The 14,100-nt window shown below is 41.0% G+C and overlaps 1 protein-coding gene across 4 annotated transcripts in view; it reads left to right on the top strand.

Annotated features, from left to right (window-relative positions):
* Nucleotides 1-12,774, top strand: part of LOC121536981 (coiled-coil domain-containing protein 141) — a 39,554-nt gene extending 26,780 nt beyond the window's left edge. Inside the window, exons 18-26 of one of the 4 annotated variants that reach the window (XM_041844681.2) lie at nt 1,099-1,239; nt 1,372-1,569; nt 1,793-1,976; nt 2,210-2,322; nt 2,414-2,545; nt 4,358-4,539; nt 9,907-10,243; nt 10,401-11,332; nt 12,011-12,774. In XM_041844681.2, coding sequence (XP_041700615.2) covers nt 1,099-1,239; nt 1,372-1,569; nt 1,793-1,976; nt 2,210-2,322; nt 2,414-2,545; nt 4,358-4,539; nt 9,907-10,243; nt 10,401-11,332; nt 12,011-12,296 — 2,505 coding nt within the window. In that variant the 3' untranslated portion in view covers nt 12,297-12,774. Of the gene's footprint in view, nt 1-1,098; nt 1,240-1,371; nt 1,570-1,792; nt 1,977-2,209; nt 2,323-2,413; nt 2,546-4,354; nt 4,540-9,906; nt 10,244-10,400 lie in introns of all 4 variants that reach the window. The other 3 variants (XM_041844682.2, XM_041844680.2, XM_041844683.2) reach the window with 3 other exon arrangements.
* Nucleotides 12,775-14,100: the final 1,326 nt, after the last annotated feature.

Genomic DNA, 14,100 nt, shown 5'->3' with positions numbered 1-14,100 from the left:
TCTTTTCTATTTTAAAATACTTTAAACAATACTTTGAAAGTAATCCGAATGATTGACTATTTTGAATGGGGAGAAAACCCAACAGAAATGAGACAGTTTTCTCTTATGTTTTGGACTCAGATCATTTTTGTAATCTCTAAATAACTCAATTGCGTGGTCTTAATTTATTTTTAGCAAACCAACCCAATTATTCTTCTGTAGCTACAGTCTTTCTTGATGGATATTTTTATAGTTCTCTAAAGGTTATTTACTTAGGTTATATCAGTGGGTCAGAAGGTCTCAGTCACGTAGTTCTCAGCAGCAGCTGGCTCTGTAGCTATACAGTAATTGCTTTGGGAAGCCCAACTCCAGCTACTTGATGAGATAGTACAGTCCTGTTGGACAACAAATAGCCTTTCCTTAAGGTTTCCTTGAAACTCATGCTGTGTTTTTGGCCTTTCGCTTCCCCCTGCTGTGATTTGAATCCCCCAACCCTTTCTCTCTCTGTCTATCTGTCTCTCTGTCTCTCTGTCTCTCCCTTCCTCCCCTCCCCTCTCACTGGGCAGGAAATCTCCCCATGTACCCAACCCATTCCAGCTCGGGAAAAAGCCAGTAAGATAATTAGAGTTATATGAGGCTCCCAAAATGGGATGTGGAGGGCAGGGGGAGGTTGGTGAAGCTGCAGCTGTCCTGGTCTGACACATGAGCTGGCCATTCTACCATTGCAGAAGCCCGTCGGCTGGGACAGAAATGGCCCTGCAGTATAAATCACGTCTCCGGACTTAGCCATTAAGCTCACCAAAATAATCCCCCCAGTGACTGAATCTGAATCCAACCCTGCTCTGCTGCACTGTTCTGTTTTCCTGCCAAGCTGTTTTAGATAGGATACCCAGCCCCCCTCCTCTCAAACTATCTCTGGTGGTGCTGTTAGATGTTATATGTTCAATGTTCTGTAACTGTATCGAAGGGGGTGAATTACAATGGATTTAGCTGTCAACACAGATAAGAAACACAGGATGATGATGATATGTGAGGATTTTATGTCTTAACTGTTTTATATGTTTTGTATTCTGATTGAAAGCCTTTGTTATTAATAGATCATGATTTTTTTCATTTCAGCTGAGAGAGTCATTCAAGGACCTCAAGAAGAAATTCAACAACTTGAAGTTCAATTATATGAAGAGAAACGACAAGTCAAGGAACCTGAAAGCAGTAAAAAACCAAATCCAGCAGATAGAGATTTATAATGAAAAGTTACAGGTGAGACACATCCTGTTTGCTATGACAATCCAGTCAAAAAAATAACAAATTTGCCTGCTATTCAATGGTTTAAATGCATTATTTTTTTGCCTCTTTCTATGTTCATTCTTCTTTCTTTCTCTCTTCAACCAGGTATTGAAGAAGAGAATGCAGGCTTTCACAGTGAAAGTAACGTCCAGCACAGAGAAGCATCTGATAGGCAGTAGCCCCAGAGAGATAGAGGATGCTGTTAATGAGCTACAGAGACAGCTGGGGGACTTTGACAAGACTGTGGAGGAGTACAGGCAGAACCTGGACATGAGCGTGAAGCTGCAGCAAGCTATGGAGGAGGTGCATGGTTGGACAACACTTAAGAAGATAAATCATTGACCCTATACTTCTCAATTATGGAAATTAACATATTGTCAAAAATCATCACAAATTTAAGGGAATTGGATATAGCATATGTTGTGTTATGATTGTTATGATTTTGCTGCATGAAGTGGATCAACATGCATTTCCTCCCCTTATATCTGGTAAAATTGTCTCACAATTTTCTGCTTTTGAATTTCAGTATCAGTTCTGGTGTGATGAAGCAAGTGCTACGATTGTGAGGGTAGGGAAGTACTCTTCCCAGTGTAAGACCAGGGAAGCAGTGTCTATTCTATACAAGCAGTTTGAGAAGTTTGTTTGGCCCACTGTGCCCCAGCAAGAGGAGAGGATCAGCCAAATCACAGAACTGGCTGTCCGTCTGCATGGTAAGGGGCCAGATCACACACAACAAACCACTATCTTGATTTTAGAAATAATTCTTAGGGTTTGGGTCAGCTTTTTGGGGGGTAAGGAAATGGATGCTTACATAGCTTACTGTACATAAAGCTGACCAAAAATGCTATTTCAAAATGTAGGGGGATATGTCCCCCTGTCCTTAGTAGAAGTCATGCCCATGACACTGGCATTGAGGACTGTATGAACTGTCTTTAATGTACAGGTGTTGAGGAGGGAAAGAAGTATATGGAGAAAACTCTCACCAAACACAATGAGATAGTGGAATCGATAAAGGAACTTTGTAATGGATTAATGGATTTGGAGGCTAAACTACAGGTACAATTAATTTTTGCGGGGGCCTAGTAATTTTCTTCAGTCATTTTAATGGAAAATGACTTCAAAATATGTGATTTTCCTCTGATTTCAGACTGAGGCTTTGAAGGAGGAGCCTGAAATAAAAAAGTTGGATAATGTCATACAAGAGGAAAACAAACAAGAGCAAAAATCAAACCAAGAAACAGAGAAAGCTGAGATGTACCCCCAGGAGGCTCTTGATGTGGTAAGGTTATTGAGATGGAAACAGGACACTATTTTGTCAGCTTCAGTGGGTTTGAATCCCACTTCTGACACCATCTGTAAACTGTAAAAAACAAACAAGCATTATTTTCAGTATCACAATTGTTTAGTCATAGTATGTGAAATTAAATGTGGGTTCTCTGCATTTGTTGAATGTTATAATGTACAGTCAAAGTCGGAAGTTTACATACACTTAGGTTGGAGTCATTAAAACTCATTTTCAACCACTCCACAAATGTCTTGTAACAAACTATAGTTTTGGCAAGTAGGTTAGGACATCTACCTTGTGAATGACACAAGTAATTTTTCCAACAATTGTTTACAGACAGATTATTTCACTTATAATTCACTGTATCACAATTCCAGTGGGTCAGAAGTTTACATACACCAAGTTGACTGTGCTTATAAACAGCTTGGAACATTCCAGAAAATGATGTCATGGCTTTAGAAGCTTCTGATAGACTAATTGACATAATTTGAGTCAATTGGAGGTGTACCTGTGGATTTCAAGGCCTACCTTCAAACTCAGTGCCTCTTTGCTTGACATCATGGGAAAATCAAAAGAAATCAGCCAAGACCTCAGAAAAAGAATTGTAGACCTCGACAAGTCTGGTTCATCCTTGGGAGTAATTTCCAAATGCCTGAAGGTACCACGTTCATCTGTACAAACAATAGTACGCAAGTATAAACACAATGGGACCACGCAGCCGTCATACCGCTCAGGAAGGAGACGGGTTCTGTCTCCTAGAGATGAACGTACTTTGGTGCAAAAAGTGCAAATCAATCCCAGAACAACAGCAAATGACCTTATGAAGATGCTGGAGGAAACAGGTACAAAATTATCTAGATACACAGTAAAACAAGTCCTATATCGACATAACCTGAAACGCCGCTCAGCTAGGAAGAAGCCACTGCTCCAAAACCGCCATAAAAAAGCCAGACTACGGTTTGCAACTGCACATGGGGACAAAGATCGTACTTTTTGGAGAAATGTCCTCTGGTCTGATGAAACAAAAATATAATTGTTTGGCCATAATGACCATTGTTATGTTTGGAGGAAAAAGGGGGTTGCTTGCAAGCCGAAGAACACCATCACAACCGTGAAGCACGGGGGTGGCAGCATCATGCTGTGGGGGTGCTTTGCTGCAGGAGGGACTGGTGCACTTCACAAAATAGATAGCATCATGAGGAAGGAAAATTATGTGGATATATTGAAGCAACATCTCAAGACGTCAGTCAGGAAGTTAAAGCTTGGTCACAAACGGGTCTTCCAAATGGACAATGACCCCAAGCATACTTCCAAAGTTGTGGCAAAATGGCTTAAGGACAACAAAGTCAAGGTAATGGAGTGGCCATTACAAAGCCCTGACCTCAAGCCTATAGAACATTTGTGGGCAGAACTGAAAAAGCGTGTGCGAGCAAGGAGGCCTACAAACCTGACTCAGTTACACCAGCTCTGTCAGGAGGAATGGGCCAAAATTCACTTATTGTGGGAAGCTTGTGATAGGCTACCCGAAACGTTTGACCCAAGTTAAACAATTTAAAGGCAATGCTACCAAATACTAATTGAGTGTATGTAAACTTCTGACCCACTGGGAATGTGATGAAAGAAAGAAAAGCTGAAATAAATCATTCTCTCTACTATTATTCTGACATTTCACATTCTTAAAATAAAGTGGTGATCCTAACTGACCTAAGACAGGGATTAAATGTCAGGAATTGTGAAAAACTGAGTTTAAATGTATGTGGCTAAGGTGTATGTAAACTTCCGACTTCAACTGTATGATTTCAGCAGTCTGAGCTGAAAGAAACTGGACACACTCCTGAACTAACCATGGGAGGGAATGGAAAAGAGGTACCCATCAAAACATTAGAAGATACAAGAAGCAAGAAACCTCAAATCCCCAAAACAAGGAGCAAGGACCTACCAGACAAACTCCACCCAGAACATCACAACAAAGTGTTATCAGAGAGCAGGTACCTTCAACCGTGCACCACCACCACTATCCACACATAGTTTAGTTTAGTTTAGTTTATTTGCACAAATAGAAAGACAGTTTGTAACAGTAAAAAAATGAGTATGTGCAAGAAGGGGAAAAAAAGCCCAAAAAGGCATGTTGAGTGTACCCCACCCCCCACCCCCCACCCCACCCCCCATGGACAGAAATCACACAGATTCAGCAGTGTGGACAAACACACAAACGATAAAATAAAAAACTACACACAAAAAAGATGAAGGAATACTGAGGGTGTAGAACTGTGATGGACATTAGGTGCCTCTTGCATTTTTTTAAAACAACGACGGGGATAGCTTGGCAAAATCAGGTGGGAATGAGTTCCAGATCATAAGGCCTCTATATGTAATTCGGAGTTGAGAATGAGTTGTTCTTGAATATGGGTGACGTCAGTGATGTAAAGTACAGTAAAAGTAAAAATACTTTAAAGTATACTTTTTTGGGGGTATCTGTACTTTACCTTACTATTTACAGTTGAAGTCGGAAGTTTACATACACCTTAGCCAAATACATTTAGACTCAGTTTTTCACAATTCCTAACATTTAATCCTAGTAAAAATCACCTGTATTAGGTCAGTTAGGATCACCACTTTATTTTAAGAATGTGAAATGTCAGAATAATAGTAGAGAGAATGATTTATTTATTTCATCACATTCCCAGTGGGTCAGAAGTTTACATACACTCAATTAGTATTTGGTAGCATTGCCTTTAAATTGTTTAACTTGGGTCAAACGTTTCGGGTAGCCTTCCACAAGCTTCCCACAATATGTTGGGTGAATTTTGGCCCATTCCTCCTGACAGAGCTGGTGTAACTGAGTCAGGTTTGTAGGCCTCCCCTTGCTCGCACACGCTTTTTCAGTTCTGCCCACACATTTTTTTAGGATGAGGTCAGGGCTTTGTAATGGCCACTCCAATACCTTGACTTTGTTGTCCTTAAGCCATTTTGCCACAACTTTGGAAGTATGCTTGGGGTCATTACCCATTTGCGACCAAGCTTTAACTTCCTGACTGATGTCTTGAGATGTTGCTTCAATATATCCACAAACTTTTCCTTCCTCATGATGCCATCTATTTTCTCCAAAAAGTACGATCTTTGTCCCCATGTGCAGTTGCAAACCGTAGTCTGGCTTTTTTATGGTGGTTTTGGAGCAGTGGCTTCTTCCTTGCTGAGCGGCCTTTCAGGTTATGTCGATATAGGACTTGTTTTACTGTAGATATAGATACTTTTGTACCTGTTTCCTCCAGCATCTTCACAAGGTCCTTTGCTGTTGTTCTGGGATTGATTTGCACTTTTCGCACCAAAGTACATTAATCTCTAGGAGACAGAACGCGTCTCCTTCCTGAGCGGTATGATGGCTGCCTGGTCCCATTGTGTTTATACTTGCGTACTATTGTTTGTACAGATGAACGTGGTACATTCAGGAATTTGGAAATTGCTCCCAAGGATGAACCAGACTTGTCGAGGTCTACAAATTTTTTTCTGAGGTCTTGGCTGATTTCTTTGGATTTTCCCATGATGTCAAGTAAAGAGCCACTGAGTTTGAAGGTAGGCCTTGAAATACATCCACAGGTACACCTCCAATTACATTTTAGTCATTTAGCAGACGCTCTTTTCCAGAGCGACTTACAGTTAGTGAGTGCATACATTTTTCATACTGGCCCCCCCGTGGGAAACGAACCCACAACCCTGGTGTTGCAAGCGCCATGCTCTACCAACTGAGCTACAGGAGGCCCTATTGAGGAGACTCAAATGATGTCAGTTAGCCTATCAGAAGCTTCTAAAGCCATTACATAATTTTCTTGAATTGTCCAAGTTGTTTAAAGGCACAGTCAACTTAGTGTATGTAAACTTCTGACCCACTGAATTGTGATACTGTGAATTATAAGTGAAATAATCTGTCTGTAAACAATTGTTGTAAAAATGACTTGTGTCATGCACAAAGTAGATGTCCTAACCGACTTGCCAAAACTATAGTTTGTTAACAAGAAATGTGTGGTGTGGTTGAAAAACAAGTTTTAATGACTCCAACCTAAGTGTATGTAAACTTCCGACTTCAACTGTATATTTTTGACAACTTTTACTTTTACTTCACTACATTCCTAAAGAAAATAATGTACTTTTTACTCCATACATTTTCCCTGACACCCAAAAGTACTTGTTACATGATGAATGCTTAGCAGGACAGGAAAATGGTCCAATTCACACACTTATCAAGAGAACATCCCTGGTCATCCCTACTGCCTCTGATCTGGCGGACTCACTAAATATAAATGCATTGTTTGTAAATGATGTCTGAGTGTTGAATGATTTATACTTTTACTTTTACTTTTGATACTTAAGTATATTTAGAACCAAATAGTTTTAGACTTTTACTCAAGTATATTTTACTGGGTGACTTTCAATTTTACTTGAGTAACTTTCTATTAAGGTATCTATACTTTTACTTTTAAGTATGACAATTGGGTACTTTTTCCATCACTGGGTGATGTAGCTGTTGTCTGTTTCTTGTTGAGTAGTTATGGAATTCATATGTGGATGTAAAATAGTTTTTGAAGAAAGAGGGTAATAAGTGATTTGAAGTGCCATAAACAAATTGAGCATCTTGAAAATAATGAATTTTAAATATATTCAGGAGTTCTAATTTTTTTGAAAAGTGGTGCTGAATGGTCTCTAAAACCTGCAGATTATATTATTCTTACAGAGCGTTTCTGCAGGCGATAGATTGATAGTAGTTTGGTGTGGTGTGTGCTGGCCCATATAATGTTACAGTAACTGATGAATGGGAAGATCATTGTGTAATAGAGACTGAGAGCAGTGCTTCTGTTTAGGAGATATCTAATTTTGCCAAGTATCCCCGTATTTTTGGCGAACTTATAGGTTATTGTCTTTATGTGTGGTTTCCATAACAAGAAAGTGAAAACACCAAGAAAGCGAGTTGTATAGGCATGATCAACATAAATATTATCAATATGGACCCCTATATAATTGTTTTGATTCAGTGACAATTTGTTAATATTAAACCACTTTGAGATATTACATAGTTAATAATTAACAACATTAATAAGGTAATTTAAATATTTGTGAATAAAACACACTTGTATCATCAGCAAATAATATCTGGGAGAGAACTTTGGATGCATTAGACAAATAATGTATATAAATCCGAAATACAGTGGCTTGCGAAAGTATTCACCCCCCTTGGCATTTTTCCTATTTTTGTTGCTTGACAACCTGGAATTTAAATTGATTTTTTGGGGGTTTGTATAATTTGATTTACACAACATGCCTACCACTTTGAAGATGCAAAATATTTTTTCTTGTGAAACAAACAAGAAATAAGACAAAAAAACAGAACTTGAGCATGCATAACTATTCACCCCTCCAAAGTCAATACTTTGTAGAGCCACCTTTTGCAGCAATTACAGCTGCAAGTCTCTTGGGGTATGTCTCTATAAGCTTGGCACATCTATCCACTGGGATCTTTGCCCATTCTTCAAGGCAAAACTGCTCCAGCTCCTTCAAGTTAGATGGGTTCCGCTGGTGTACAGCAATCTTTAAGTCATACCACAGATAATCAATTGAATTGAGGTCTGGGCATTGACTAGGCCATTCCAATACATTTAAATGTTTCTCCTTAAACCACTTGAGTGTTGCTTTAGCAGTATGCTTAGGGTCATTGTCCTGCTGGAAGGTGAACCCCCGTCCCAGTCTCAAATCTCTGGAAGACTGAAACAGGTTTCCCTCATATTTAAGAATTTCCCTGTATTTAGCACCATCCATCATTCCTTCAATTCTGACCAGTTTCCCAGTCCCTGCCAATGAAAAACATCCCCACAGCATGATGCTGCCACCACCATGCTTCACTGTGGGGATGGTGTTCTTGGGTGATGAAAGGTGTTGGGTTTGCGCCAGACATTTTCCTTGATGGCCAAAAAGCTCAATTTTAGTCTCATCTGACCAGAGTACCTTCTTCCATATATTTGATGAGTCTCCCTCGTGCCTTTTGGCGAACACCAAAAATGTTTGCTACTTTTTTCTTTAAGCAATGGCTTTTTTCTGGCCACTCTTCCATAAAGCCCAGCTCTGTGGAGTGTATGGCTTAAAGTGGTCCTATGGACAGAGACTCCAATCTCCGCTGTGGAGCTTTGCAGCTCCTTCAGGGTTATCTTTGGTCTCTTTGTTGCCTCTCTGATTAATGCCCTCTTTGCTTGGTCTTTGAGTTTTGGTGGGTGGCCCTCTCTTGGCAGGTTTGTTGTGGTGCCATATTCTTTCCATTTTTTTTATAATGTATTTAATGGTGCTCCATGGGATGTTCAAAGTTTCTGATATTTTTTTATAACCCAACCCTGATCTGTACTTCTCCACAACTTTGTCCCTGACTTGTTTGGAGAGCTCCTTGGTCTTCATGGTGCCGCTTGCTTGGTGGTGCCCCTTGCTTACTCTGGGGCCTTTCAGAAGAGGTGCATATATACTGAGATCATGTGACAGATCATGTGACACTTAGATTGCACACAGGTGGACTTTATTTAACTAATTATGTGACTTCTGAAGGTAATTGGTTGCACCAGATCTTATTTAGGGGCTTCATAGCAAAGGGGGTGAATACATATGCACGCACCACTTTTCCGTTATTGATTTTTTAGAATATTTTGAAACAAGTAATTTTTTTCATTTCACTTCAACAATTTGGACTATTTTGTGTATGTCCATTACATGAAATCCAAATAAAATCCATTTAAATTACAGGTTGTAATGCAACAAAATAGGAAAAACGCCAAGGGGGATGAATACTTTTGCAAGCCACTGTAATAGTGGTCCCAGAATAGATCCCTGCGACACACCACACTTAATCTCCAGAGGGGGACAATTTATTCCTTTGAAAGTCACATATGGCTTTCTATCTTTTAGATAATTGGAGAACCAAAGCAGATTGTTCAGTCACGCCCATAGTTTCAGGTTTTTGTCATAAAATATTATGATCAACAGTATCAACTGCTTTTGAGAGATCCCAAAAAATACCTAATGTATGATCTTTGTGACAATTAAGTAATTAACAGCCATGTAGGTAGAGTGAGATTTCTGTGAAGCCATACATCCTCCACTCAACACATGCTTGCGCATACACACATACACACAAACTCACACACACACACACACATACACACAACACAAACATTCCTCTCCCATTACTCCCCTTTTTCTGTTTTGTTGATATTGGTTTTTGTTTCTAGTGTTTTTTTTACTATTGTAAAGAGACTTTGGGTTCATGAAAAGGGCTATATAAAACCAATGTATTATTATTATAATAATAATTATTATTATTATAGGTATCACACCCAGGAGGCATACTCAGAGACCAGCAGAGTGGAGACTATCACCAGCAGGTCGATGCAGGAGAGAAAAGAGCAGCTGAGCACCTCTTTCTGCTGCACACACACCTTCAACCTGTCTTGTTCACCGCTGGAGAGGGACAGGAAAGTCCATGCGCTCCACCAGGCAGGGATCAGGTCTCTGGTCACCCCTCCTCCTCCTACTATTCCTCCTCCCCCTGCCGTCGATTCGGCTCCCTGCTTCTCTGATATACAGAGAGAGTTCCAGAAGAAGGAGAGGAGGAACTTCCCTGGGTTTCATACTTCTAATACTGATCAGGTTGGTCTTCTTACAGTAAGTCCTCAGACTATTGGCTTTCCAATTATCATAACTTATTATCATACTTCACAACTACTAGTTTATTTCTGGCCCAAAATCCCATGAATAAGGGATGTGCATGTGACTATACATGCTATTATTTTAAATGTTTTAATTTTTCTAATCCTTACAGGGCGAGCCTTTCTCCCAAGATGCATCACACCTGCTGCCGCCCGCAGGTGGTCTGACGGAGGGGAACCTTCAACGGCATAACCTCATGACAGAAGAGTCCCTGTCCAATGACGAATATGAGTGCACATCCCCCGACGACATCTCTCTGCCCCCGCTCTCCGAGACCCCAGAGTCCAACATCGTCCTATCAGAGAATGACATGGACCTGGATGGTTTCTGTCTCAGCTCCCAGTCCCACACCATTCACATCAACCAGTACAGCCACCAGTTCCACTCCACACATAATAATGAAAACAACAGCCAGAGCCAACAGAGGATCAGAGAGCAAACTGAAAGCTGTCCCTCTCCTACAGGCGGTCTCAACATCAAGTTCAGAGAGGAGTCCTCTTCTTTTGTCCACAGCCCCCTGACTGCCCCAGCACCGAGCCTGGTCTCAAACACACTCTCCAGTATTCTGAAAAGCAAGGGAATCCCCAACCTTCCAAAACCCAACCTCCCAAATATTCTACCAGTAGGCCCCCTAGGCCTAAACGAGTGCCACCAGACCATGTATTCTGTGCATGAGAGCTCTGTCACAGAGACGCAGGAGTGTGTGCATGACCCAAGCAGCGTGATGGTCCGAGGAGCTGCCGCCCCCGCTGCGTTCCCCGCTGCTGCCACCACTCGCTCTCTTAACACGCATGCTTCCCCCTCCCCATTAACCACCACAGCAGTCACACTCACAGACCATGGCCAAGACCCAGACCTCTTCAAGTCCACAGCCATCAGAGAAGAAATCAGGCTGCCTGGTACCAACCGGTCCGTGGGGAGCACCCTAGCAGGCCAGGGCCCTCCTCACTTCTCCAAACTACTGTCTAGTACCACAGTTATGGAGGTGTCGCCTGTGACCCTGGAAGTGGAGGTCACTGGATTTCCAGAGCCTACTTTAACATGGTGGGTAGCTCATAGGCATTAGTTGTAGTAATTGACCAATATTTATCTAATAGTAGCTGCGTTTGAAATTGTGTCCTATTCACTAAATAGTGCACTACTTGGGCCCTGGTCAAAAGTAGTGCACTATATATGGAATAGGGTGCCATTTTGGAGACAGACATAGTATTTGGTGCAAGTGATAAAGAGTAGAATTTCATAATTTTAATCAAATATTTGTATTCTTTTTATTCTTTATTAGCATGACAAGTTATTAGCATAAACGGTCACTGCTTATTCTACAAGCAAACTGTCAACCAATGCGTTGGGATATTCTATAAATCAATTCCAAAAGGATAATTCAGGTGGAGAGGAGTGGACACATTGAAAAATGATAAGATGGATTTATATACTGCATGAATAGTGTTACATCTGACATTTTTGGTGGATAACATTTATTCCATTTCATTTTACTCAAATAATTTGTGAGTTTTTTACTAATCTTGTGGGTTTTTTTTATTACTTTTTAATAACACAACTTTTATATAACACATGTTTGATCATTAGTCACTTTAGTAGACTATTGAATAATCTAATTGCTTGGATTGATTGTGTTTCAGCTCACCCTCTGATAAATAGGAATGTGATTTGTGTCTTTCTTGTGTTGTGATTGTGTGATGTATAATTCACTTCTTGCTTCAGGTTCAAGAATGGAGAGAAACTGACCAATGATGAGCACATAGAACTGTCACAAAAAGAAGGCAAACATGCATTGTTCATACAGAGGGTCACTGAGACCGACGCAGGCCTCTATGTGTGCCGGGCCGTCAACTCAAGCGGCACCCTATCCTCTAGCGCCGCTCTTCAGGTGAAAGCAGCTAACAACAGCTGTCCCGATCCCAACTGCCCTCTTCTCAAGCTGGACTGGTACACTTGTTTCGGTACTCTGTGTTTTCTCCTGTACCTCCTGTACTTACTGCTGTTATGAAGAAATACAAAATATTATATCAAGCTTTTCACTGCCAGACCCATTTCCATTCTCACTGTACACTGTATAACCCTAATTTCAACTGTGAAATATGTAAGGCTGCACGGGGTGTCACTTCTGAACCTGATCACAATCACCACATCCCTACTACACCCAAAACACCAACTGTGTGTATGAATGTGAGGTTAATTTATTTGTAGATTAGACAAAACCAAATTATATCTCAATTTAAGTCAAAATATCCTTAATATTATACTTACATTCTATCCGCTTTTTATCTAAGTTAGTGCATTTGAGTCTGTGCCTCTATGACCAAATGACCTACAATTCATGAGAGAATAAGGTAGATTTATTAATAAATGCTAAAAACAGTAATTTAGCAATTTTTTCAATTTCAATACTGTATTACAGTGCATTTGGAAAGTATTCAGAACCCTTGACATTTTTCACATTATGTTAAGTTACAGCCTTATTCTAAATCTACACACAATACCCCATAATGACAAAGCAAAAACAGGTTTTTAGACATTTTTGCAAATCTATATAAAATATCACATTTACATAAGTATTCACACCCTTTACTCAGTACTTTGTTGAAGCACCTTTGGCAGCGATTATAGCTTCGAGTCTTCTTGGGTATGACGCTACCAGATTGGCACACCTGTATTTGGGGAATTTCTCCCATTCTTCTCTGCAGATCCTCTCAACCTCTGTCAGGTTGGATGGGGAGCGTTGCTGCACAGCTATTTTCAGGTCTCTCCAGAGATGTTCGATTGGGTTCAAGTCCGGGCTCTGGCTGGGCCATTCAAGGACATTCAGAGACTTCTCCTGAAGCCACTCTTGCGTTGTCTTGGCTGTGTGCTTAGGGTCGTTGTCCTGTTGGAAGGTGAACCTTCGCCCCAGTCTGAGGTCCTAAGCACTCTGGAGCAGGTTTTCATCAAGGATCTCTCTGTACTTTGCTCCGTTCATCTTTCCCTTGATCCTGACTAGTCTACCAGTCCCTGCCGCTGAAAAACATCCCCACAGAATTATGCTGCCACATCCATGCTTCACCGTAGGGATGGTGCCAGGTTTCCTCCAGACGTGACACTTGGCATTCAGGCCAAAGAGTTCAATATTGGTTTCATCAGACCAGAGAATCTTGTTTCTCATGGTCTGAGAGTCATTTAGGTGCCTTTTGGCAAACTCCAAGCCTTTTCCTGAGGAGTGGCTTCCGTCTGGCCACTCTACCATAAAGGCCTGATTGGTGGAGTGCTGCAGAGATGGTTGTCCTTCTGGAAGGTTCTCCCATCTCAACAGAGGAACTCTGGAGCTCTGTCAGAGTGACCATCGGGTTCTTGGACACCGCCCTGACCAAGGCCCTTCTCCCCCGATTGCTCAGTTTGGCTGGGCGGCCAGCTCTAGGAAGAGTCTTGGTGGTTCCAAACTTCTTCCATTTAAGAATGATGGAGGCCACTGTGTTCAATGCTGCAGACATTTTTTGGTACCCTTCCCCAGATCTGTGCCTCGAACCAATCCTGTCTCGGAGCTCTACGGACAATTCCTTCGACCCCATGGCTTGGTTTTTGCTTTGACATTCACTGTCAACTGTGGGACCTTATATAGATAGGTGTGTGCCTTTCCAGATCATGTCCAATCAATTTAATTGACCACAGGTGGACCCCAATCAAGTTGTAGAAACATCTCAAGGATGATAAATGGAAACAGGATGCACCTAAGCTCAATTTCAAGTCTCATAGCAAAGGGGTCTGGATACTTATGTAAATAAGGTGTTTCTGTTTTGAATTTTTCATAAATTTGTAAA

Source organism: Coregonus clupeaformis, chromosome 23, assembly GCF_020615455.1.
Source record: "Coregonus clupeaformis isolate EN_2021a chromosome 23, ASM2061545v1, whole genome shotgun sequence".
Classification (NCBI taxonomy): Eukaryota; Metazoa; Chordata; class Actinopteri; order Salmoniformes; family Salmonidae; genus Coregonus; species Coregonus clupeaformis.
Note: the sequence above shows the minus strand (reverse complement) of the source record. Positions and strands in the feature narration are given on the sequence as shown.